Below are 23,531 nucleotides of genomic sequence, written 5' to 3' on the forward strand. Positions count from 1 at the left end.
TGGGTCACCTGGGGTCAGAAACTAGGTCACTAGGTCAAATCAAAGAAAAACCTTGTGTATGCGATAGAGGCTGTATTTTTCAATTGATCTTCATGAATTTTTGTCAGAGTGATAACCTTGATGAAATCTAGGCTGAGTTCGAAAATTGATCATCTGGGTTCAAAAACCAGGTCACTAGGTCAAATCAAAGAAAAACCTTGTGTATGCGATAGAGGCTGTATTTTTCAACTGATCTTCATGAAATTTTGTCAGAATGATAACCTTGATAAAATCTAGGCCAAATTTGAAAATGGGTCATCTGGGTTCAAAAACTAGGTCACTAGGTCAGATCAAGGAAAAACCTTGTGTATGTGATAGAGGCTGTATTTTTCAGTTGATCTTCATGAAATTTGGTCAGAATTGGGTCATCTGGGGTCAAAAAACTAGGTCACTAGGTCAGATCAAAGAAAAACCTTGTGTATGCGATAGAGGCTGTACTTTTCAATTGATCTTCATGAAATTTTGTCAGTATGATTGCCTTGATGAAATCTAGGTCTGATTTGAATATGGGTCATCTGTGGTCAAAAAGTAGGTCACTAGGTCAACTCAAAGAAAACCCTGTGTACGGAATAGAAGCTGTATTTTTCAATTGATCTTCATAAAATTTGGTCAGAATGATTGCCTTGATGAACTCTGAGTCAGATTTGAATATGGGTCATCTGGCATCAAAAACTAGATCATTAGGTCATATCAGATAAAATACTTGTTTAAACTCAAGAGACCACATTTTTGGTCTAATTCTAATGAAAATTGGCCAAAATATTTGTTCCCATGAAATCCCTAGGTCAAACATGTTTACACTGTAATAGTGTGTTTCTCAGGTGAGCGACCTAGGGGTTTGGGTCACATTTGATCTAGAACCTAGGGGCACCAATGGCCTAGTGGTTAAGGTCAAATCACTTGCCCCTCATCGATGTGGGTTCGAGGGTTACTCGGGGCGTTGAATTCTTCATGTGAGGAAGTCATCCAGCTGGCTTACGGAAGGTTGGTGGTTCTACCCAGGTGCCAGCTTGTGATGAAATAATGCACGGAGGGGCACCTGGGTTCTTCCTCCAACATCAAAGCTGGAAAGTCGCCATATGACCTATAATTGTGTCGGTGTGACGTTAAACCCAACATAATTAATGAACTTCATTGGGTGATAGGGCTTACAAAGTAGGTGACCCCTATTATTTTTGGGGTTACTCGGTCAAAGGTCAAGGTTACAGGGGCCTGAACATGGAAAACCATTTCTGATCTATAACTTGAGAACCACTTGACCCAGAATGTTGAAACTTCATAGGATGATGGGAAATGTAGAGTAGATGACCCCTATTGATTTTTGGATAACTTGATCAAAGTTTAAGGTCACAGGGGCCAGAAAGTGGAAAACTGTTTCTGATCAGTAACTTGAGAACCATTTGACCTAGACCCTTCAAACTTCATAGGGTGATAGGATTTACAGAGTGGATGACCTCTATTGATTTTGGGGTCACTTGAGCAAAGGTCAAGGTCACAGGGGCCTGAACATGGATAACTCTTTCCAATCAATAACTTGAGAACCACTTGGCCCAGAATGTTGGAACTTTATAGGAAGATTGGAAATGCAGAGTAGATGACCCCTACTGATTTTGAGTTCACTCTATCACAGGTCAAGGTCGCAGGGGCCAGAACATGGAAAACCATTTCCAATCCATAATTTGAGAGCCACTAGTCCAAGAATGCTGAAACTTCTTGGAATGATTGGACATGCCGAGTAGATGATCCCTATTGCAGCCAACCATTGGTGTCTCTTGGACTTTTGCTCCTGTCGCGTATTGACATCTTGCCTATTACTACTATGCATTGGGGAGACATGTGCTTTTCTACAAAAGCATCCTCTAGTTATCATCCTGTTCTGATTAAATGATTTTGAGTGGAGCCATGATGCTTGATTTGTCACATTCTTAGATCAATGCTTCAGAATAATAAAAAAAAATATGGGAAAAACCTCAATAAAATATTCTGATGATGAAAGGAAGACAATGTTTTCTGGCAAGATGAGTAGCGGTGCCAGTATATAGTCATTTTTAGCTCAACTGAGCACTGGTGAGCTCTTGTGATCCCTCACCGTCCAGCCGTCCGTCAGTCCACACTTCCCTTTAAACAACATCTCCTAAACCATCAGGCCAATTTTGATGAAACTTTACAGGGATGTTCCTTAGATGGTCTTCTTTAAAAATGTTCAAAGAATTGAATTCCATACAGAACTCTGGTTGCCATGGCAACCAAAAGGAAAAACTTTAAAAATCTTGTCCGAAACCACAAGTCATAGCTTTTTAATTCCTCGCCACAAGTGGTGGGGCGTTATAGGAATGGTCTCAGTCCTTCCGTCTGTCCGTCCGTCCGTAACATTTCGTGTCTGCTCTGTATCTCCTAAACCCTTGAAGGAGTTTCATGAAACTTGGGTCAAATGATCACCTCATCAAGACGATGTGCAAAAACCATGAGTCAGCCATGTCAGCTCAAGGCCAAGGTCACAACATGAGGTCAAAGGTTTGAGCCTTCCATTTCGTGTCCGCTCTGTATATCCTTAACCCCTTGAAGGATAATCATGAAACTTGGGTCAAATGATCACCTCATCAAGACGATGTGCAGAACCCATGAGTGAGCCATGTCGGGTCAAAGTCACAAGTCAAGATCAAAGGTTTGAGCCTTCCATTTCATGTCTGCTTTGTATCATCTAAACCCTTTGAAGGATTTTCATGAAATTTGGGTCAAATGATCACCTCCTCAAGACGTTGTGCAGAACTCACGAGTCAGCCATGTTGGCTTAAGGTCAAGGTCACAACTTGGGGTCAAATGTTTGAGCGTTCCATTTTTTGTCCGCTCTGTATCTCCTAAACCCCTTCAAAGATTTTCATGAAACTTGGGTCAGTTGATCACCTCATCAAGACGATATGCAGAACTCATTAGTCAGCCTTGTTGGCTCAAGGTCAAAGGTCACAACTCAAGGTCAAATGTTTGAGCCTTCCGTTTATGTCTGCTCTGTATCTCCTAAACCCCTTGAAGGATTTTAATATGAGTTGGCTGTAATATTCCCCTTATCAAGACAATGTGCAGAATTCAAAATTCACCCCTGCCAGCTTACGGTCAAGGTCATAACTCTAATGTTTAATGGTTCCACCCAATACCATCAACCCTTTCACTATCCATAACAGTGGTGGGGCATATAGCTGTCTTTCAGACTGCCTTGTATATTTGGTATGTAGCATCATCTAGTGGTGCTCTACCAAGATTTTTTTTCAAATTATATCCTTATGGTCAAATACGGCCCAGCCTTTGGGATCACATGGTTTACATAGACTTATATAGGGAAATTTTGAAAATCTTCTTGTCCAAAACCACAGGTCCTAGGGTTTTGATATTTGGTATGTAGCATCATCTAGTGGTCCTCTACCAAGATTGTTTAAATTATCCTGCTAGGGTCAAATATGGCCCCGCCCCGGGGTCACATGGTTTATATAGACTTACATAGGGAAAACTTGGAAAATCTTCTTGTCCAAAACCACAGGTCTTAGGGTTTTGATATTTGGTATGTAGAATCATCTGGTGGTCCTCTGCCAATGACAATTACAATTCTTTATTTGCTTCAAGGCCTCCGCCAAATCTCTACCAAGATTTAAGCCTCAAATTATCTCGCTAGGGTCAAATATGGCCTGCCCTGGGGTCACATGGTTTACATAGACTTACATAGGGAAAACTTGGAAAATCTTCTTGTCCAAAACCACAGGTCTTAGGGCTTTGATATTTGGTATGTAGCATCATCTAATGCTCATCTACTAAGATTTTACAAGTTATCCCCTAGGGTCAAATATGGCCCCACCTCGGGGGTCACATGGTTTATATAGGGAAAAACTTTGAAAATCTTGTCCAAAACCACAAGGCCTAGGGCTTTGATATTTGGTATGTAGCATCATCTAATGGTCCTCTACCAAGTTTGTTCAGATTACCCCCTAGGGTCAAATATGGCCCCGCCCTGAAGGTCACATGGTTTATATAGACTTACATAGTAAAAAACTCTGAAAATCTTCTTGTTCAAAACCATAGGGCTAAAAATTATTCTCCTAGGGTCAAATATGGCCACGCCCTGGGGATCACACGGTTATATAGACTTATATAGGGAAAGCTTTGAAAATCTTCTTGTCCAAAACCCCAGGGCCTAGGGCTTTGATATTTGGTATGTAGCATCATCTAGTGGTCCTCTACCAAGATTGTTCAAATTATCCCCCTGGGGTACTATATGGCCCCACCCGGGTGCTCGCATGGTTTATATAGGGAAAACTTGGAAAATCTTCTTGTCTTGGCGTGGGGGAGGTGGGGGGGGCATGGTTTAAATAGACTTGTACAGGGAAAAACCTTTAAAAAAAGTTTGTGTCTTAAACCATAGGGCCCAGAGCTTAGATATTTAGTATGTGTTATGCTCTAGTGGTTCTCTACCAAGATTGTTTAAATCATGACCATGGGGTCAGTATAGGCCACACCTGGGTTGTTTTACATAGACTTATTTGTTTTTGAAGCAGTAGCAGAGAAATTTGGACCACAAGCATAATGTTTGATCCAGATTTCAATATTCATCTTGAATTGTCTTAATCATGACCTACTGGCCTACTTTCTTGTTTTTGAAGGTACAGCATAGAAATTTGGACCACGTTTATAACTTTTGATACTGATTTCAATATTCATCTTGAATTAAACAGATTTCAGTAATTACCTTAAATAATTTTTACCATGACCTACATACCAGACACCTGATTTTTGTTAGTGAAGCTTAAGCAAAGAAATTTGTTTAAGCAAGCATCTAAACTCAGGTGAGCGATATAGGGCCATCATGGCCCTCTTGTTTTTAGCTCACCTGTCACAAAGTGATAAGGTGAGCTTTTGTGAATGCATGATGTCAGTCGTGCGTCAACAATTTCTAAAAAAAAATCTTCTTGAAAACCACTAGGCAGAATTACACCAAACTTCACAGGAATGATCCTTGGGTGGTCCCCTTTCAAAATTATTCAAAGAATTGAATTCCATGCAGAACTCAGGTTACCGAAAGGAAAAACTTTAAAAATCTTCTTCTTAAAAACAAGAAGCCCTAGAGCTTAGATATTTGGTATGAAGCATTGCCTAATGGACCTCTACCATTTTTGTTCAAATCATGACCGTGGGGTCAAAATTGACCCCGCCCCAGGGGTCACTTGATTTTACATAGGAAAATCTTAAAAAATCTTCTTCTCAAAAACCAGAAGCCTAGAGCTTGGATATTTAATATGAAGCATTGCCTAGTGGACCTCTACTAAAGTTGTTCAAATCATGACCCCGGGGTCAAAATCGACCCCGCCCCAGGGGCCACTTGATTTTACATAGGAAAATCTTCAAAAATTTTCTAAAAATAAACCAGAAGGCCTTGAGCTTAGATATTTCACATATAGCATTGCCTAATGGACCTCTACAAAATTTGTTCAAATCATGACCCCCGGGGTCAAAATTGACCCCGCCCCAGGGGTCACTTGATTTTACATAGGAAAATCTTAAAAAATCTTCTTCTCAAAAACCAGAAGCCCTAGAGCTTAAATATTTGACTTGTAGCATTGCCTAGTGGACCTCTACTAAAGTTGTTCAAATCATGACCCCAGGGTCAAAATTGACCCCGCTCTAGGGGTCAATTGATTTTACATAGGAAAATCTTCAAAATTTTCTAAAAGTAAACCAGAAGGCCTAGAGCTTACATATTTCACATGTAGCATTGCCTAGAGGGCCTCTACAACATTTGTTCAAATCAAGACCCCTGGGGTCAAAATTGACCCTGCCCCAGGGGTCACTAATGATTTTACATAGGAAAATCTTCAAAAAATTTTTTTAAATAAACCAGAAGGCCTAGAGTTAGATATTTGACATGTAGCATTGCCTAGTGGACCTCTACAAAATTTGTTCAAATCATGACCCTTTGGGTCAAATTGACCCCCGCCCCATGGGGTTACTTGATTGTACATAGAAAAATCTTCAAAATTTTCTAAAAATAAACCAGAAGGCCTAGATCTTAGATATTTGATATGTAACATTGCCTAGTAGACTTCTAAAAACTTTGTTCAAATTATGACCCCCGCCCCATGGAGTTACTTGATTGTACATAGAAAAATCTTCAAAATTTTCTAAAAAATAAACCAGAGGGCCTAGAGTTAGATATTTGACATGTAGCATTGCCTAGTGGACCTCTACAAAATTTGTTCAAATCTTCACCCCACAGGGTCAGATTGACCCAGCCCCAGGGGTTACTTGATTGTACAAAGGGAAATCTTCATAAATTTGCTAAAAATAAACCAGAAGGCCTAGATCTTAGATATCCAGACTTCTAAAAACTTTGTTCAAATCATGACCCCCGGGGTAAAATTGGCCCCGCCCCAGGGGTTACTTGATTGTATATCAGAAAATCTTCAAAAAAAATTCTAAAAATCATCAGTTTGACATTTGAAACATGTAGCTCATATTACTCGGGTGAGCGATCCAGGGTCATCATGACCCTCTTGTTATATTATAGCTGGCAGACAACAAGATAAATGTAGATGAATGCAAGATGCATACCTCTGTATCAGTATTTTCCATGCAGAAATTTTCTTTTTGTGACACATATTTCTGTTTTCTTAACTTTTGCAAATAAAAAATTTAAGCATTAATGTTACAGCCAGTTTGCAACTGTTTTTCTGAAAACCTTTAGATATCTGTTTTAGATTAAGTGCAATATATGGAGGAACATACATGTTGGACAAAAAAGGATGTAATATTCAGTATGGAGAAGATGGTAAAGTGATTGGTGTAGAGTCCGAAGGGGAAGTAGCCAGATGTAAAATGGTTATCTGTGATCCTTCCTATGCCCCAGATAAAGTGAGAGTTGCAGGAAAGGTAAATCTTTATTACCATAAATATTGTTGAGTGAGCCTAAGGTTAGTTTGGCATAGTCTGAATACTTTTTATGCTCTCCGAAGGGGAACCATATAGTCGTCGGCTCATCCGTTTGTCCATCCCACATTTCTTGTCCGAGATTTTCTCAGTGCTTTATTGTCCTTTGATTATTCAGCATTAGTAAGCTAATATTTCTCAGTAACCACTGCTTGGAATTCAGCAGAAATTCATAGGACGCTTCACTCTCAAGAGGAGGTGCGTATATTTTCTTCATTATCCATTGGTTTTCTTCATTATCCATTGAAATGAGTTTTTAGTGAGATATTGCCCTTTAAACTATATGTCAGTCAGTAAATTCCACTTTTGTTCCTTTAATATGCAAATTTCAGGGAGCATCCATCGGTTTTACCGATATTTCTTGTTTTTAGCTCACCTGAGCCAAAGGCTTAGGGTGAGCTATTATGATCGCTCACCGTCCAGCGTCCGTCCACACTTTCCTTAAAACAACATCTCCTCTTAAAGAACCAGGCCAATTTTGATGAAACTTGACAGGAATGTTCCTTGGATCGTCTTCTTTAAAAATAATTCAAAGAATTGAATTCCGTACAGAACTCTGGTTGCCATATGGCAACCAAGAAGTAAAAACTTAAAAAATCTTCTTGTCAAAAACCACAGGGCCTAGGGCTTTGATATTTGGTATGTAGCATCATCTAGTGGTCCTCTACCAAGATTGTTCAAATTATCCCCCTAGGGTCAGATATGGCCTTGCCCCGGGGGTCACATGGTTAACATAGACTTATATAGGAAAACTTTGAAAATCTTCTTGTCCAAAACCACAGGGCTTAGGGCTTTGATATTTGGTGTGTAGCATCATCTAGTGGTCCTCTACCAAGATTATCCAAATTATCCCCCTAGGGTCAAATATGGCCCCGCCTCAAGGGTCACATAGTTTATTAGACTTATATAGGGAAAAACTTTGAAAATCTTCTTGTCCAAAACCACAGGGCCTAGGGCCCTGATACTTGGTAAGTAGCATCATCTAATGGTCCTCTACCAAGATTGTTCAAATTATCCCCCTAGGGTCAAGAATGGCACCGCCCTGGAGGTCACATGGTTTATATAGGCTTACATAGGAAAAACTCTGAAAATCTTCTTGTCCAAAACCACAGTGCCTAGGGCTTTGATATTTTGTATGTAGCATCATCTAATGGTCACAAAACAGATGTTCAGCCTTTCTAAATCAAGTTCAAGTTACTGCTAGCTAAAGTATAATAACAAGAAAAATGCTTTGTGCACAATAAAAAATGATTATATGACTTGTGTTCAAGTTCAGTGATTATTGATGATAAAAACTGATAAATTGTGTACATTGCAGGTGGTACGAGCTATATGCATATTAGATCATCCGATACCAAATACAAATGATGCACTTTCTTGTCAGATCATTATACCCCAGCATCAAGTGTGTAGAAAACATGGTATGTTTCTTCAGTTCTTTTATTTTTGTGCCCCCCACACCATGAGTGGTGGGGGCATATAGATTTGCTCTTGTCCATCTGTCCGTGCCTCTAAACTGGGATAACGGGCCATTTTAGTAGCCCAGAGGTGACTAGGGGGCTGTTATAAACAAGGGGCCATGGCCCTTTGTTTTTACCTCACCTGTTACATAGTGTCAGGGTGAGCTTTTGTGATCACCCTTCGTCTGTCGTCCGTCCGTCTGCAATTTCTTGTGAACAAGTTAGAGAACACATTTTGCAAGCAATTTTGATTAAACTTGTACAAAACTTGTATTGGCATGATATCTCAGTTCCTTTCAAAACTGGCCAGATCCCATCATGGGTTTTAGAGTTATTGCTGCTTAAATGGCTAGAATTTGCTATTTTTGTGCGTCAACAATTTCTTGTCTGCACGATAGTGGTTTCATTTATGTTTTGATTTTAATCAAACTTGCACACAACTTGTATCACCATAAGGTCTTGGTTCCTTTCTTGAACTGGCCAGATCCTATTATGGGTTCCAGAGTTATGGACCCTGAAGGGCCAAAATTAGCTATTTTGAAGTCTGCATAATAGCAGCTTCATTTATGATTTGATTTTTACCAAACTTGCACACAGCTTGTATCACTGTAAGATCTTGCTTCCTTTTTTGAACTGGCCAGATTCCTTCATGGTTTCCAGAGTTATGGCCCCTGAAAGGGCCAGAATTAGCTACTTTGACCTTGTCCGCACAATAGCAGCTTCATTTATGATTTGAATTTAATCGAACTTGCAGAAAACTGGTGTCCCCATAAGATCTTGGTTCCTTTCTTGAACTGACCAGATCCCATAATGGGTTCCAAAGTTGTGGCCCCTGAAAGGGCAAACATTAGCTTTTTAGCTCGCCTGTCACATAGTGACAAGGTGAGCTTTTGTGATCACCCTTCGTCCGTCGTCAGTCCGTCCTTATGTTAACAATTTCTCGTTATCGCATCTCCTCAGAAACTACCAGGGTGATTTTGACCAAACTTTGTCAGAATGATGTATTGGTACCCTAGTTGTGTCCCCCTGAAAATCAGATTGGTTCAACAATTTTTAGCTCACCTGACAAGGTGAGCTTTTGTGATCGCGTGGTGTCCGTTCGTCCGTAAACTTTTGCGTGTGACCACTCTAGAGGTCACATTTTTTGTGGGATCTTTATGAAAGTTGGTCAGAATGTTCATTTTGATGATATCTAGGTCAAGTTCGAAACTGGGTCACGTGCCATCAAAAACTAGGTCAGTAGGTCTAAAAATAGAAAAACATTGTGACCTCTCTAGAGGCCATATATTTCTCAAGATCTTCATGGAAATTGGTCAGAATGTTCACCTTGATAATATCTAGGTCAAGTTCGAAACTGGGTCACGTGCCATCATAAACTAGGTCAGTAGGTCTAAAAATAGAAAAACCTTGTGACCTCTCTAGAGGCCATATATTTCACAAGATCTTCATGAAAATTGGTCAGAATGTTCATCTTGATGATATCTAGGTCAAGTTCGAAACTGGGTCACGTGCCATCAAAAACTAGGTCAGTAGGTCAAATAATAGAAAAACCTTGTAACCTCTCTAAAGGCCATATTTTTCATGGGATCTGTATGAAAGTTGGTCTGAATGTTCATCTTGATGTTATCTAGGTCAAGTTCGAAAGTGGGTCACCTGCCGTCAAAAACTAGGTCAGTAGGTCTAAAAATAGAAAAACCTTGTGACCTCTCTAGAGGCCATATATTTCATGAGATCTTCATCAAAATTGGTCAGAATGTTCACCTTGATGATATCTATGTCAAGTTTGAAACTGGGCCACGTGCCATCAAAAACTAGGTCAATAGATCAAATAATAGAAAAACCTTGTGACCTCTCTAGAGACCATATTTTTCATGAGATCTTCATGAAAGTTGGTCTGAATGTTCACCTTGATGATATCTATGTCAGGTTTGAAAGTGGGTCACGTGCCTTCGAAAACTAGGTCAGTAGGTCAAATAGTAGAAAAACCTTGTGACCTCTCTAAAGACCATATTTTTTTATGGGATCTGTATGAAAGTTGGTCAGAATGTTCATCTAGATGATATCTAGGTCAAGTTCGAAACTGGGTCATGTGCGGTCAAAAACTAGGTCAGTAGGTCTAAAAATGGAAAAACCTTGTGACCTCTCTAGAGGACAGACTTGTGAATGGATCTCCATAAAATTTGGTCAGAATGTTCATCTTGATGATATCTAGGTCAAGTTCGAAAGTGGGTCACGTGCCTTCAAAAAGTAGGTCAGAAGGTCAAATAATAAAAAAACGTTGTGACCTCTCTAGAGGCCATATTTTTCATGGGATCTGTATGAAAGTTGGTCTGAATGTTTATCTTGATGATATATAGGTCAAGTTTGAAACTTGGTCAACTGCGGTAAAATCTAGGTCAGTAGGTCTTGAAATAGAAAAACATTGTGACCTCTCTAGAGGCCATATTTTTCAATGGATCTTCATGAAACTTGGTCAGAATGTTCACCTTGATGATATCTAGGTCAGATTAGAAACTGGGTTATGTGCCTTAAAAAACTAGGTCAGTAGGTCAAATAATAAAAAAACCTTGTGACCTCTCTAGAGACCATACTTTTCATGGGATCTGTATGAAAGTTGGTCTGAATGTTCATCTTCATGATATCTAGGTCAAGTTTGAAGCTGGATCAACTGCGGTCTGAAACTACGTCAGTAGGTCTAAAATTAGAAAAATCTTGTGACCTCTCTAGAGGCCATATTTTTCAATGGATCTTCATGAAAATTGATCTGAATGTTCACCTTGATGATATCTAGGTCAGTTTCAAAACTGGGTCACATGCGGTCAAAAACTAGGCCAGAAGGTATAAAAATAGAAAAACCTTTTGACCTCTCTAGAGGCCGTATTTTTCATGAGATCTTCATGAAAATTAGTGAGAATATTCACCTTGATGATATCTAGGTAAATTTCAAAACAGGGTCACGTACCTTCGAAAACTAGGTCAGTAGGTCAAACAATAGAAAAACCTTGTGACCTCTCTAGAGACCATATTTTTCAATGGATCTTCATGAAAATTGGACAGAATTTTTATCTTGATAATATCTAAGTCAAGTTCAAAACTGGGTCACATGAGTTCAAAAACTAGGTCACTATGTCAAATAGTAGAAAAAACGATGTCATACTCAAAACTGGGTCATGTGGGAAGAGGTGAGCGATTCAGGACCATCATGGTCCTCTTGTTTAGTAAGTTATGGCCCTTTGTTTAGTTCTATACTTTACATAGATTTATATAGGGAAAAACTTTGAAAATTTTCTTGCCCAAAACCACAGAGCCTAGGGCTTTGATATTTGGTATGAAGCATCATCTAGTGGTCCTCTACCAAGATGATTCAAATTAATTCCCTGGGGTCTAATATGGCCCAGCCCCGGGGGTCACAGGGTTTATATAGACTTGTATAGGGAAAAACTTTGAAAAACCTCTTGTCCAAAACCACAGGGCCCAGGGCTTTGATATTTTGTATATGACATCATCTAGTGGTCTTCTACTAAGATTGTTCAAATTATCCCTCTAGGGTCAAATATGGCCCTACCCCGGGGGTCACGGTTTACATAGACATATAGGGAAAAACTTTGAAAATCTTCTTGTCCAAACCACAAAGCCTAGGGTTTTGATATTTGTAATGTAGCATCGTCTAGTGGTTCTCTACCAAGTTTGTTAAAATTATCCCCCTAGGGTCAAATATGGCCCCGCCCTTGGGGTCACATGGTTCATATAGACTTATATAGGGAAGAGCTTTTAAAAATTTCTTGTCAATAACCTACAACATTCAAATTTGGACCACATGTATGGTTTTGAGTGGCAAGATGAACCTTGATATGAGTTGACCTTGATTTTGACCTAGTGACCTACTTTCACATTTCTGTAGCTACAACCTTCAAATTTGGACCACATGCATAGTTTAGTGCACTGAAATAAACTTTGACCTTGACATTGACCTAGTGACCTACTTTTACATTTTTGAAGGTACAGGCTTCAAATTTGGACCACATGCATACTTTTGTGTTCTGAAATGAAATTTGACCTTGATTTTGACCCAGTGACCTACTTTCACATTTCTCAAGCTACAGCCTTCAAATTTGGACCACATGCATGGTTTTGTGTACCAAAACAAACTTTGACCTTTACATTGACCTAGTGACCGACTTCCACATTTTTGAAGGTACAGGCTTCAAATTTGGACCACATGCATAGTTTTGTATTCCGAAATAAAATTTGACCTTCATTTTGACCTAGTGACCTACTTTCACATTTCTCAAGCTACAGCCTTCAAATTTGGACTGCTTGCATAGTTTTGTGTACCGAAATGAACTTTGACCTTAAGATTGACCTAGTGACCTACTTTCACATTTCTGTTGCTACTGGCTTCAGATTTAGACCACATGAATAGGATTGTCAACCGAAAAAAACTTTGACCTTGACATTGACCTAGTGACCTACATTCACATTATTGAAGGTACAGGCTTCAAATTTGGACCACATGCATAGATTTGTGTTCTGAAGTGAAAATTGACCTTGATTTTGACCTAGTAACCTGCTTTCACATTTCTCAAGCTACAGCCTTCAAATTTGGACCACTTGCATAGTTTTGTTTACAGAAATAAACTTTAACCTTAAGATTGACCTAGTGACCTACTTTCAAATTTCTCAAACTACAGTCTTCAAATTTGATTCACATATGCATAGTTTTGTGTAAAGAACTTTGTCCTTGAAATTGATCTAGTGACCTACTTTCACATTTCTCAAGCTACAGCTTTCGAATTTAGACCACATGCATAGTGTTGTGTACGGAAATGAAATTTGACCTTGAGCTAGTCAATAAGTCTTGAAATTTGGAACACACAAAAATGGCGCATTGGTGGGCGCCAAGATCACTCTGTGATCTCTTGTTAGCTCACCTGTCACAAAGTGACAAGGTGAGCTTTTGTCCGTCGTCCGTCCGTGCTTGCGTCCGTCCGTAAACTTTTGCTTGTGACCACTAGAGGTCACATTTTTGATGGGATCTTTATGAAAGTTGGTCAGAATGTTCATCTTGATGATATCTAGGTCAAGTTCGAAACTGGGTCACATGCCTTCAAAAACTAGGTCAGTAGGTCTAAAAATAGAAAAACCTTGTGATCTCTCTAGAGGCCATATATTTCACAAGATCTTCATGAAAATTGGTCAGAATGTTCATCTTGATGATATCTAGGTGAAGTTCGAAACTGGGTCACGTGCCTTCAAAAACTAGGACAGTAGGTCTAAAAATAGAAAAACCTTGTGACCTCTCTTGAGGCCATATTATTCACAAGATCTTCATGAAAATTGGTCAGAACGTTCATCTTGATGATATCAAGGTCAAGTTCAAAAATGGGTCACGTGCCATCAAAAACTAGGTCAGTAGGTCAAATAATAGAAAAACCTTGTGACCTCTCTAAAGACCACATTTTTCATTGGATCTGTATGAAAGTTGGTCTGAATGTTCATCTTGATGATATCTAGGTCAAGTTCGAAACTGGGTCACGTGCGGTCAAAAACTAGGTCAGTAGGTCAAATAATAGAAAAACCTTGTGACCTCTCTAGAGGCCATATTTTTCATGGGATCTGTATGAAAGTTGGTCTGAATGTTCATCTTGATAATATATAGGTCAGTTTCGAAAGTGGGTCACGTGCCATCAAAAACTAGGTCAGTAGGTCAAATAATAGAAAAACCTTGTGACCTCTCTAAAGGCCAAATTTTTTCATGGGATCTGTATGAAAGTTGGTCTGAATGTTCATCTTGATGATATCTAGGTCAAGGTCGAAACAGGGTCATGTGCGGTCAAAAACTAGGTCAGTAGGTCTAAAAATAGAAAAACCTTGTGACCTCTCTAGAGGCCATACTTGTGAATGGATCTCCATAAAAATTGGTCAGAATGTTCACCTTGATGATATCTAGGTCAAGTTTGAAACTGGGTCTTGTGCCTTAAAAAACTAGGTCAGTAGGTCAAATAATTAAAAAACCTTGTGACCTCTTTTCATGGGATCTGTATGAAAGTTGGTCTGAATGTTCATCTTGATGATATTTAGGTCAAGTTTGAAACTGGGTCAACTGCGGTCAAAAACTAGGTCAGTAGGTCTAAAATTATTAAAATCTTTTGACCTCTCTAGAGGCCATATTTTTCAGTGGATCTTCATGAAAATTGATCTGAATGTTCACCTTGATGATATCTAGGTCAGTTTCGAAACTGGGTCACATGCGGTCAAAAACTGGGCCAGTAGGTATAAAAATAGAAAAACCTTGTGACCTCTCTAGAGGCCATATTTTTCATGAGATCTTCATGAAAATTAGTGAGAATGTTCACCTTAATGATATCTAGGTAAAATTCAAAACAGGGTCACGTACCTTCCAAAACTAGGTCAATAGGTCAGATAATAGAAAAACATTGTGACCTCTCTAGAGACCATATTTTTCAATGGATCTTCTTGAAAACTGGTCAGAATTTTTATCTTGATAATATCTAGGTCAGGTTCAGAACTGGGTCACATGAGCTCAATGACTAGGTCACTATGTCAAATAAGAGAAAAAACGACGTCATACTCAAAACTGGGTCATGTGGGAAGAGGTGAGCGATTCAGGACCATCATGGTCCTCTTGAAATTTGGGTACTAAACAAATTAATCATAAATCTACTAGGGTAGACCATTCACTGCTGAGGTGTAATAGAAAAATAATGAACAACTTGAATCATTATCTCATTAGTGTCTGCAGACTTTATGACCCTTCTACAGGTAAGGCCATAAAAAACCAATTAACTACCTGGAGGGCCACTGGATATAAAATTATATTAGTAATCAAAATAAACAAAGGGCCATAACTCACTCAAAAATTGTTGAACCAGTCTGATTTTCAGGGGGACATAACTAGGGTACAAATATATCATTCTGACAAAGTTTGGTCAAAATCCCTCCAGTTTTTTCTGAGGAGATGCGATAACGAGAAATTGTTAACGGACGGACGACAGATGCAGAGTGATTTGAATAGCCCACTATCTGATGATGGTGGGCTAAAAACTACAGAATTATGAAGAACTAGATGTGTGTCCATACAGGTGCACCCCCCACCCCCCTCCTGTCACTGTACATGGTTTTATGACTCACGGTTAAACATTTTTTAACACAAACTTTTAACTTTATGTGTATTTTTCACTTAGTGAAGGACCATAATTCTGGACTAGCTGAGTAAAATTCCAAAGAAAACACCCAGTGCAAAACTTCATAGGTTACTACTAGTACTAGAAGATGCTTTTGTAGAAAAGTGCACGTCTCCCCCAATGCATAGTAGTAATAGGCAAGAAGTCAATATGGGACAAGAGCCAAAGTCACCGAGACACTGGTGGTTGGCTGCAATAGGGATAATCTACTTGGCATGTCCAATCATCCCAAGAAGTTTCAACCTTCTGGTCCCTGGGATCATGACCGTTGATCAAATGACCCAAAAATCAATAGGGTTTATCTACTCTACATGTCCAATCATCCTATGAATATTCAGCATTCTGGGTCAAGTTATTCATCAGAAACGGTTTTCAATGTTCAGGCCCCTGTGACCTTGACCTTTGATCTAGTAACCCCAAAAATAGTAAGGGTCATCCACTCAGTAAGACTTATCCTCCTATGAAGTTTCAACATTCTGGGTCAAGTGGTTCTTAAGTTATTGATTGGAAATAGTTTTCCATGATCAGGCCCCTATGACCTTGACATTTAACAGAGTGAACCAAAAACAATAGGGGTCATTTACTCTGCATGTCCAATCATACTATGAAGTTTCAACATTCTGTGTCAAGTTCTCAAGTTATTGTTTTCCATGTTCAGGCCCCTGTGACCTTGAACTTTGATGTAGTGACCCCAAAAACAATAGGGGTCATCTACTTCATAAGCCCTGCTACACTATGAAGTTTGAAGGTTCTAGGTAAAATGGTCTCCAGTTACTGGTCGGAAATGAAGTGTGACAGATGGACAGGGCAAAAACAACATGTCTCCTCCAGAGACATAAAACAGTCCTCTTAATGTTTTATGACTCTAGGTCAAGTACATTTTGACATACATGCAGCACAAACTTTTATTTTTTTGACTAAGTCAAGGGCTATAACTCTAGTCTTGCAAAGTGAAACAGGAGCTATCACTATTAGTGACAATAGTGACAAATGCCCCCAAAATGTGCCCAAGAATGCTACAATTACTGTGCAAAATATGCCAGAATAGTTAGGTACGAATCAAAAAAAAAAAGGTTCTCCAAAGGTAACCTTGACCTTGGAGCTGTGGGTCTGGGTCTTGCGCATGACACATCAACTCATTGTAGGGAACATTTTTGCCAAGTAATTTTAAAATCCCTTGATGAATGGCAGAGTTATTGTCCAGACAAGAAACAGACCCTGTTAACCTTTGACTTCTAAGTGTGACCTTGACCTTGGAGCTAGGGGTCTGGATCTTGCGCATGACATGTCATGTCAGTATAGGGAACATTTATGCCAAGTAATTTTAAAATCCCTTCATCGATGGTCCAGAACACAGCAGATCAACTTTGTTGGTTCTGGTTTTCTGTCAAGTCGAGAACACAGTAGTCAGACTTCGTTGGTTCTGGTTTCCTGTCAAGTTGAGATCACAGCAGTCAGACTTCGTTGGTTCTGGTTTCCTGTCAAGTCGAGATCACAGCTGTCTAACTTTGTTGGTTCTGGTTTCTTGTCAAGTCGAGACCACAGCAGTCGAACTTTGTTATTTTTGGTTTCCTGTGAAGTTGAGACCACAGCAGTCAAACTTTGTTGGTTTTGGTTTCTTGTCAAGTTGAGACCACAGCAGTCAAACTTTGTTGGTTTTGGTTTCCTGTCAAATTGAGACCACAGCTGTCAGACTTAGTTGGTTCTGGTTACCTGTCAAGTTGAGATCACAGCAGTCAAACTTTGTTGGTTTTGGTTTCCTGTCAAGTTGAGATCACAGCAGTCAAACTTTGTTGGTTTTGGTTTCCTAACTTTGTTGGTTTTGGTTTCCTGTCAAGTTGAGAACACAGCAGTCAAACTTTGTTTGTTCTGGTTTCCTGTCAAGTTGAGACCACAGCAGTCAAACTTTGTTTGTTCTGGTTTCCTGTCAAGTTGAGACCACAGCAGTCAAACTTTGTTTGTTCTGGTTTCCTGTCAAGTTGAGAACACAGCAGTCAAACTTTGTTTATTCTGGTTTCCTGTCAAGTTGAGACCACAGCAGTCAAACTTTGTTGGTTTTGGTTTCCTGTCAAGTTGAGACCATTCTGGTTTCCTGTCAAGTTGATACCACAGCAGTCAAACTTTGTTAGTTCTGGTTTCCTGTCAAGTTGAGATCACAGCCGTCAAACTTTGTTGGTTTTGGTTTCCTGTCAAGTTTAGACCACAGCAGTCAAACTTTGTTGGTTTTGGTTTCCTGTCAAGTTGAGATCACAGCAGTCAAACTTTGTTGGTTCTGGTTTCCTGTCAAGTTCAGATCACAGCAGTCAAACTTTGTTGGTTCTGGTTTCCTGTCAAGTTGAGATCACAGCAGTCAAACTTTGTTGGTTTTGGTTTCCTGTCAAATCGAGAACACAGCAGTCAAACTTTGTTGGTTTTGGTTTCCAGTCAAGTTGAGACCACAGCAGTCAAACTTTGTTGGTTCTGGTTTCCTGTCAAGTTGAGATAAAGCAGTCAAACTTTGTTGGTTCTGGTTTCCTGTCAAGTTGAGATCACAGCAGTCAAACTTTGTTGGTTTTGGTTTCCAGTCAAGTTGAGAACACAGCAGTCAAACTTTGTTGGTTTCCAGTCAAGTTGAGACCACAGCAGTCGAACTTTGTTGGTTTTGGTTTCCTGTCAAGTTGAGACCATTCTGGTTTCCTGTCCAGTTGAGACCACAGCAGTCAAACTTTGTTGGTTCTAGTTTCCTGTCAAGTTGAGATCACGGCCATCAAACTTACTTGGTTTTGGTTTCCTGTCAAGTTGAGACCACAGCAGTCAAACTTTGTTGGGTTTTGGTTTCCTGTCGAGTTGAGACCTCAGCAGTCAAACTTGGTTGCTTGAACACTAGTGGTCAACAGTTGACCCTACTGTTTTAGGGGTCAATAGGTCAAGGTCGTAGTGAACCAGATACTGAAGATGCTTTCAGATTAATATATGCGGAACCCATTGACCTACAGTGGTATAACTTAATAAAATCAGGGATAAGATTTTTCCGCAGATTTCCTCAGTTTTTACGAGGCCAGGGACCATTTCTGAATTTCTGAGATTGGTGTAGATCCAAGGAGAAAATTTTGGCCGGGGGTGGGGGGGGGGGGGGGAGGTTTTACCATTTGCCGCTCTACGATAACGATATTTTCCTTCGCGGTAGCCTTATTTTACGCTATTCGAGCACCTGCGCGAAGGGAAACAACTCGTTACGCTTAGAGTTTTCCCCCTTCGTGCAGGTGCTCAACTGGTCCACGTTTCAGTACTTTTTGAACCGACTCATTGTTGAAAATAACTACAATGTTGCAAATCAATCAAACATTTTACGGACGTGAAAATTATCAGCATTTAATAGAATATGTGAAGAAAAACAAACAATCCTCCAAAATCTGGTACAAAACATTGATGAAGTGTGACGTAGTATGGATTAAAGAGGTCGAAAGCAGTGTTAAAAACAAATTTGCATGGGGTTGGATGGACAGTTTTGTTTTGTTTGTTTTGGGTTTAACGCCGTTTTTCAACAGTATTTCAGTCATGTAACAGCGGGCAGTTAACCTAATCAGTGTTCCTGGATTCTGTACCAGTACAAACCTGTTCTCCGCAAGTAACTGCCAACTTCCCAACATGAATTATCAGAGGTGGAGGACTAATGATTTCAGACATAATGTCGTTTATCAAATAGTCACGGAGAACAAACGCCTCGCCCGAGGATCGAACTCGCGACCCCGCGATCCGTAGACCAACGCTCTTACCTACTGAGCTAAGCGGGCGGGCTTTGATTAAAACATTGATTAAGTGTGACGTAGTATGGATTAAAGAGGTCGAAAGCAGTGTTAAAAACAAATTTGCATGGGGTTGGATGGACGGAGAAATTGATGTTGTTGTGAACAACGATCGGAAAAAAACTCAAACTGTCTGACTGCATTAGTTTTGCAACTAATTAAATTGAACATTTTCTCTAAAAAGGCAGGCTTGTGGATGTCAGGAGAAGCATTCTAGTGTGTTGAAAATGCCTATCCCCTTATGTTTTCCAGGGGCTTCGCTCCCTGGACCCCGATAGGGGGCCTGCGCCGCCCCCAAACCTCCGGCGAAAATTTTCAGGGATTTTTACTGAAAGCCATTCTCGTCCTTGTGAAATGATTACCTGTGGTCAGAAAATTATTCTCCTGTTTATGGTTCAAGAAGTTAAAGGTAAATGTAAACTCTAGACTGAAAATGTTTCTTGGCAATAAATGGAGAGCACCAGTTTAAGGCAGTCAAAATGCATAGGCTGATTAAATGTGATCAGTAGATGATCTTTATTTTTTGGGAAGCATGAAAATTATGGAAACATATAGGTGCTGCTTCTTCCACGCATCCAGCCTACCATTCCTGACTGCATTATTGTCAACAATGTATCTGTCAGCTACCAAGGACAGTTTAACCTCGGCTATCTTTAATTTACTACATGCAGTTTCCAAAAGAAACTGAACAGAAATGGTTTTCAGTTGTAAAAGAACATTTTCCTGAACTTTTGAAGGATTGTCCTATCCTGTATATAATCTAGAATGGTCCCTGGGTTATAAAAAAATGTGCCTTATAAACATGGGCATATACTGAAGAAATTTAAGATACTGTTAAACTTGGTACAAATATTAAAGGTAATTTATTTGAGATATATTGAAATAATCTTGTTTGTATCACTAAAATGCCTTTGTAATTTCTTTTCAGACATATATGTGAGTGTAGTATCACACACACACCAAGTGGCTGCTAAAGGACATTTCTTGGCTATAGTCAGTACCGAAGTAGAGACTGATAAACCTGAGTCAGAGTTACAACCAGGACTTGACCTACTTGGACCAATTGCACAAAAGTATACATGCTTGTATATAGTCACTACTAAATAATTCTATTTTTCCATTCAAATTTCTCTCTATTTGAAGAATAAGCTCACTATTATACTCGTATCCTGTTTGCTTCAAGGGGTAAGTTTTATAGCAAGCTTCTCAATTTCACTATATTTTCACAGCTACTGTCTATCATCACTCTTCACATAAAAAAGTTTAGTCTTGGTTTAGGGCAGACATTTGCATTTGAGAGTCAAGAATCTTGAAGGTCAAGGTCACTGAGGTCAAATAATTGTAATAGAGTAAGTTAAAACTTTCATGTTGGAGTTTTCTATGGTTCTTCTCAAACTCTTCCCCCACGCAAACCCCGCAATAGACATGAAATTAGTTTTTAACTCTGAGCACAAAGCCCTCAAGGTGAGCTATTGTGACCGGTCATTGTCTGGCGGCGTCCGTTGTGCATCAACATTTGCCTTGTTAACACTCTAGAGGCCACAGTTTTGACCCAATCTTTATGAAACATGGTCAGAATGTTTGTTTTGATGATCTCAAGGTCAAGTTTGAAACTGGGTCGTGTGGGTTCAAAAACTAGGTCACCCAATCAAAAATTCAAGAAAAACCTCGTGTATGCAATAGGGGCTGCATTTTACACCATATCTTCATGAAACGTTATCAGAATGTTTGTCTTGATGAAATCTAGGTCAAGTTGGAATATGTGTCATCTAGGGTCAAAAACTAGGTCACCGGTCAAATCAAAGAAAAACCTTATGTATGCAGTAGGGGCTGCTTTTTTCACTGGATCTTCATGAAGTTTGATCTTGATGAAATCTAATTCAAGTTCGTATATGGGTCATCTGGTTTCAATAACTAGGTCACCAGGTCGAATCAAAGAAAATCATTGTTTATGCAATAGTGGCTGCATTTTTCACTGAGTATTTGTGGAATTTGATCAGAATGTTTGTATTGATGAAATCTAGGTCAAGTTCGAATATGGGTCATCTCGTACAATGCCATTTTGATTATGCGTCTTCTGCTTGGTTCTATAGTTTAACTAAGGAGTTAAAACAGAAGTTACAGGTAACCCAGAACAAATTAATCAGATTTATTTTTAATTTAAACCCAGGTCACGTATTGATAAACAACATTTTGCATGCCTTAACTGGTTACCTGTGGCAGGTAGGGTCAATCAAATAACTCTGTCATGTCTTTAAGATGCACTCTAACATTGCTCCTGCTTACATGACAGAGCATTTTATTCCTGTTAGAGCAGTACATAAGTACCCCACAAGATTTAGTGTAAAAGTTTTGTTCTGCTTTTCCAAAAGTGAAAGGTTTCGGTAAAAATTCTTTCGCATATAATAGTTGTAACCTGTGGAACAGCTTGCCACAAACTGTTAGGGATGCAACAGAAATTTTGACGTTTAAGTCAAAGGTCAAAGAACACCTGATTAGTATTATCTGAATTTGTTTAAAATTGTTTTAATCATTTTTAAGGTTCCAGTACGATTTTATTCAGTTAGATTTATTCTCTGCTAGTCATTTTTGTCAGATGTTTCATGGCATGATTTTACCGTAGTAAGTTTCATATCTTACATTCATGATTTAGCTTAAAGTATTACAAAAGGTGCAGTTCTGTGCGCTTGGACTGCCCAGGCAGCATACTTGTTACCTTATTTTACCAAATAATTTAGCAATTTCAGTTATGTAGAATAATATATTAGATGATAATATATAATACTTATTTTTAGCCCACCTGTCACTAAGTGACAAGGTGAGCTATTGTGACCGCTTGATGTCAGTCGTGCATCGTCAGTCATGCGTCGTCCGTCAACAATTTCTAAAAAAAACCTTCTTCTTGAAAACCACTGGGCAGAATTACACCAAACTTCACAGGAATGATCCTTGGGTGGCCCCCTTTCAAAATTATTCGAAGAATTGAATCCCATGCAGAACTCTGGTTGCCATGGCAACCAAAAGGAAAAACTTTGAAAATCTTCTTGTCCAAAACCACAGGGCCTAGGGCTTTGATATCTGGTGTGTAGCATCATCTAGTGGTCCTCTACCAAAATTGTTCAGGTTATCCCCCTAGGGTCAAATATGGCCCCGCCCTGTGGGTCTCCTGGTTTATATAGACATATATAGGGAAAACTTTGAAAATCTTCTTGTACAAAATCACATGGCCTAGGGCTTTGATATTTGGTATGTAGCATCATCTAGTGGTCCTCTACCAAGATTGTTCAAGTTATCCCCTTAGGGTCAAATATGGCCCCGCCTTTGAAAACCATTTCTGATCAGTAACTCAAGAACCACTTGATACAGAACTGCATAGGATGACTGTACAAGTAGAGTAGATGACCCCTAATGATATTTAGGTCACTTGATCAAAGGTCAAGGTCACAGGGACCAGAACATGGAAAACAGTTTCTGATCAATAACTTGAGAACCACTTGACCCAGAATGTTGAAACTTCATAGGATGATTGGACATGCCAAGTAGACTATCCCTATTGTAGCCAATCATCAGTGTCTCTTTGACTTTCGCTCCTGTCCCCTAGTGACTTCTTGCCTATTTCGACTATGCATTGGGGGAGACATGCGCTTTTCCACAAAAGCATCTTCTAGTTTGTATAATATTGTTACTTAGGTCATGGTCACTTTTACGTAGACCACAGACAATTTTTAAAAGCCTAATTTTCATGGAATTTTAGCATGTCCCAACCCACACCCACACACTTCTACTTTAATTTTCAATTGTTAATATTTTGCTGTATTTTTTCTTGTTAATACCCAAGCAGCATTACACCCCTTCATAGACACTCGTACACATATAAAGCATTGAAAGTAACATGAAGCAGGATATATGAATTGTCACTTTTACTTCTTTTCTTTTTTTCCAGGTTTGTCAGTACAAGTGATATGTACGAGCCAGTAGCTGGCTCAGAGGATTCCAATGTAAGTTTTTCAGAATACTTTGTACTTTTATGCCCTACTTTTTAGCTCGACTATTTGAAGCAAAGGTAGAGCTATTGG

General features: G+C 39.3%; 1 protein-coding gene across 1 annotated transcript in view; it reads left to right on the forward strand.

The window, feature by feature from the left end:
* The window catches only part of LOC123528471 (rab GDP dissociation inhibitor alpha-like), a 60,440-nt gene that overhangs the window by 32,482 nt on the left and 4,427 nt on the right, over positions 1-23,531 (forward strand). Inside the window, exons 5-8 of the mRNA XM_053522465.1 lie at positions 6,777-6,948; positions 8,324-8,426; positions 20,384-20,528; positions 23,399-23,453. Of these exons, the coding sequence (XP_053378440.1) occupies positions 6,777-6,948; positions 8,324-8,426; positions 20,384-20,528; positions 23,399-23,453 (475 nt within the window). The remainder of the gene's footprint in view (positions 1-6,776; positions 6,949-8,323; positions 8,427-20,383; positions 20,529-23,398; positions 23,454-23,531) is intronic.

The sequence above is a fragment of the Mercenaria mercenaria genome, chromosome 13 (assembly GCF_021730395.1).
Source record: "Mercenaria mercenaria strain notata chromosome 13, MADL_Memer_1, whole genome shotgun sequence".
NCBI classification, from domain to species: Eukaryota; Metazoa; Mollusca; class Bivalvia; order Venerida; family Veneridae; genus Mercenaria; species Mercenaria mercenaria.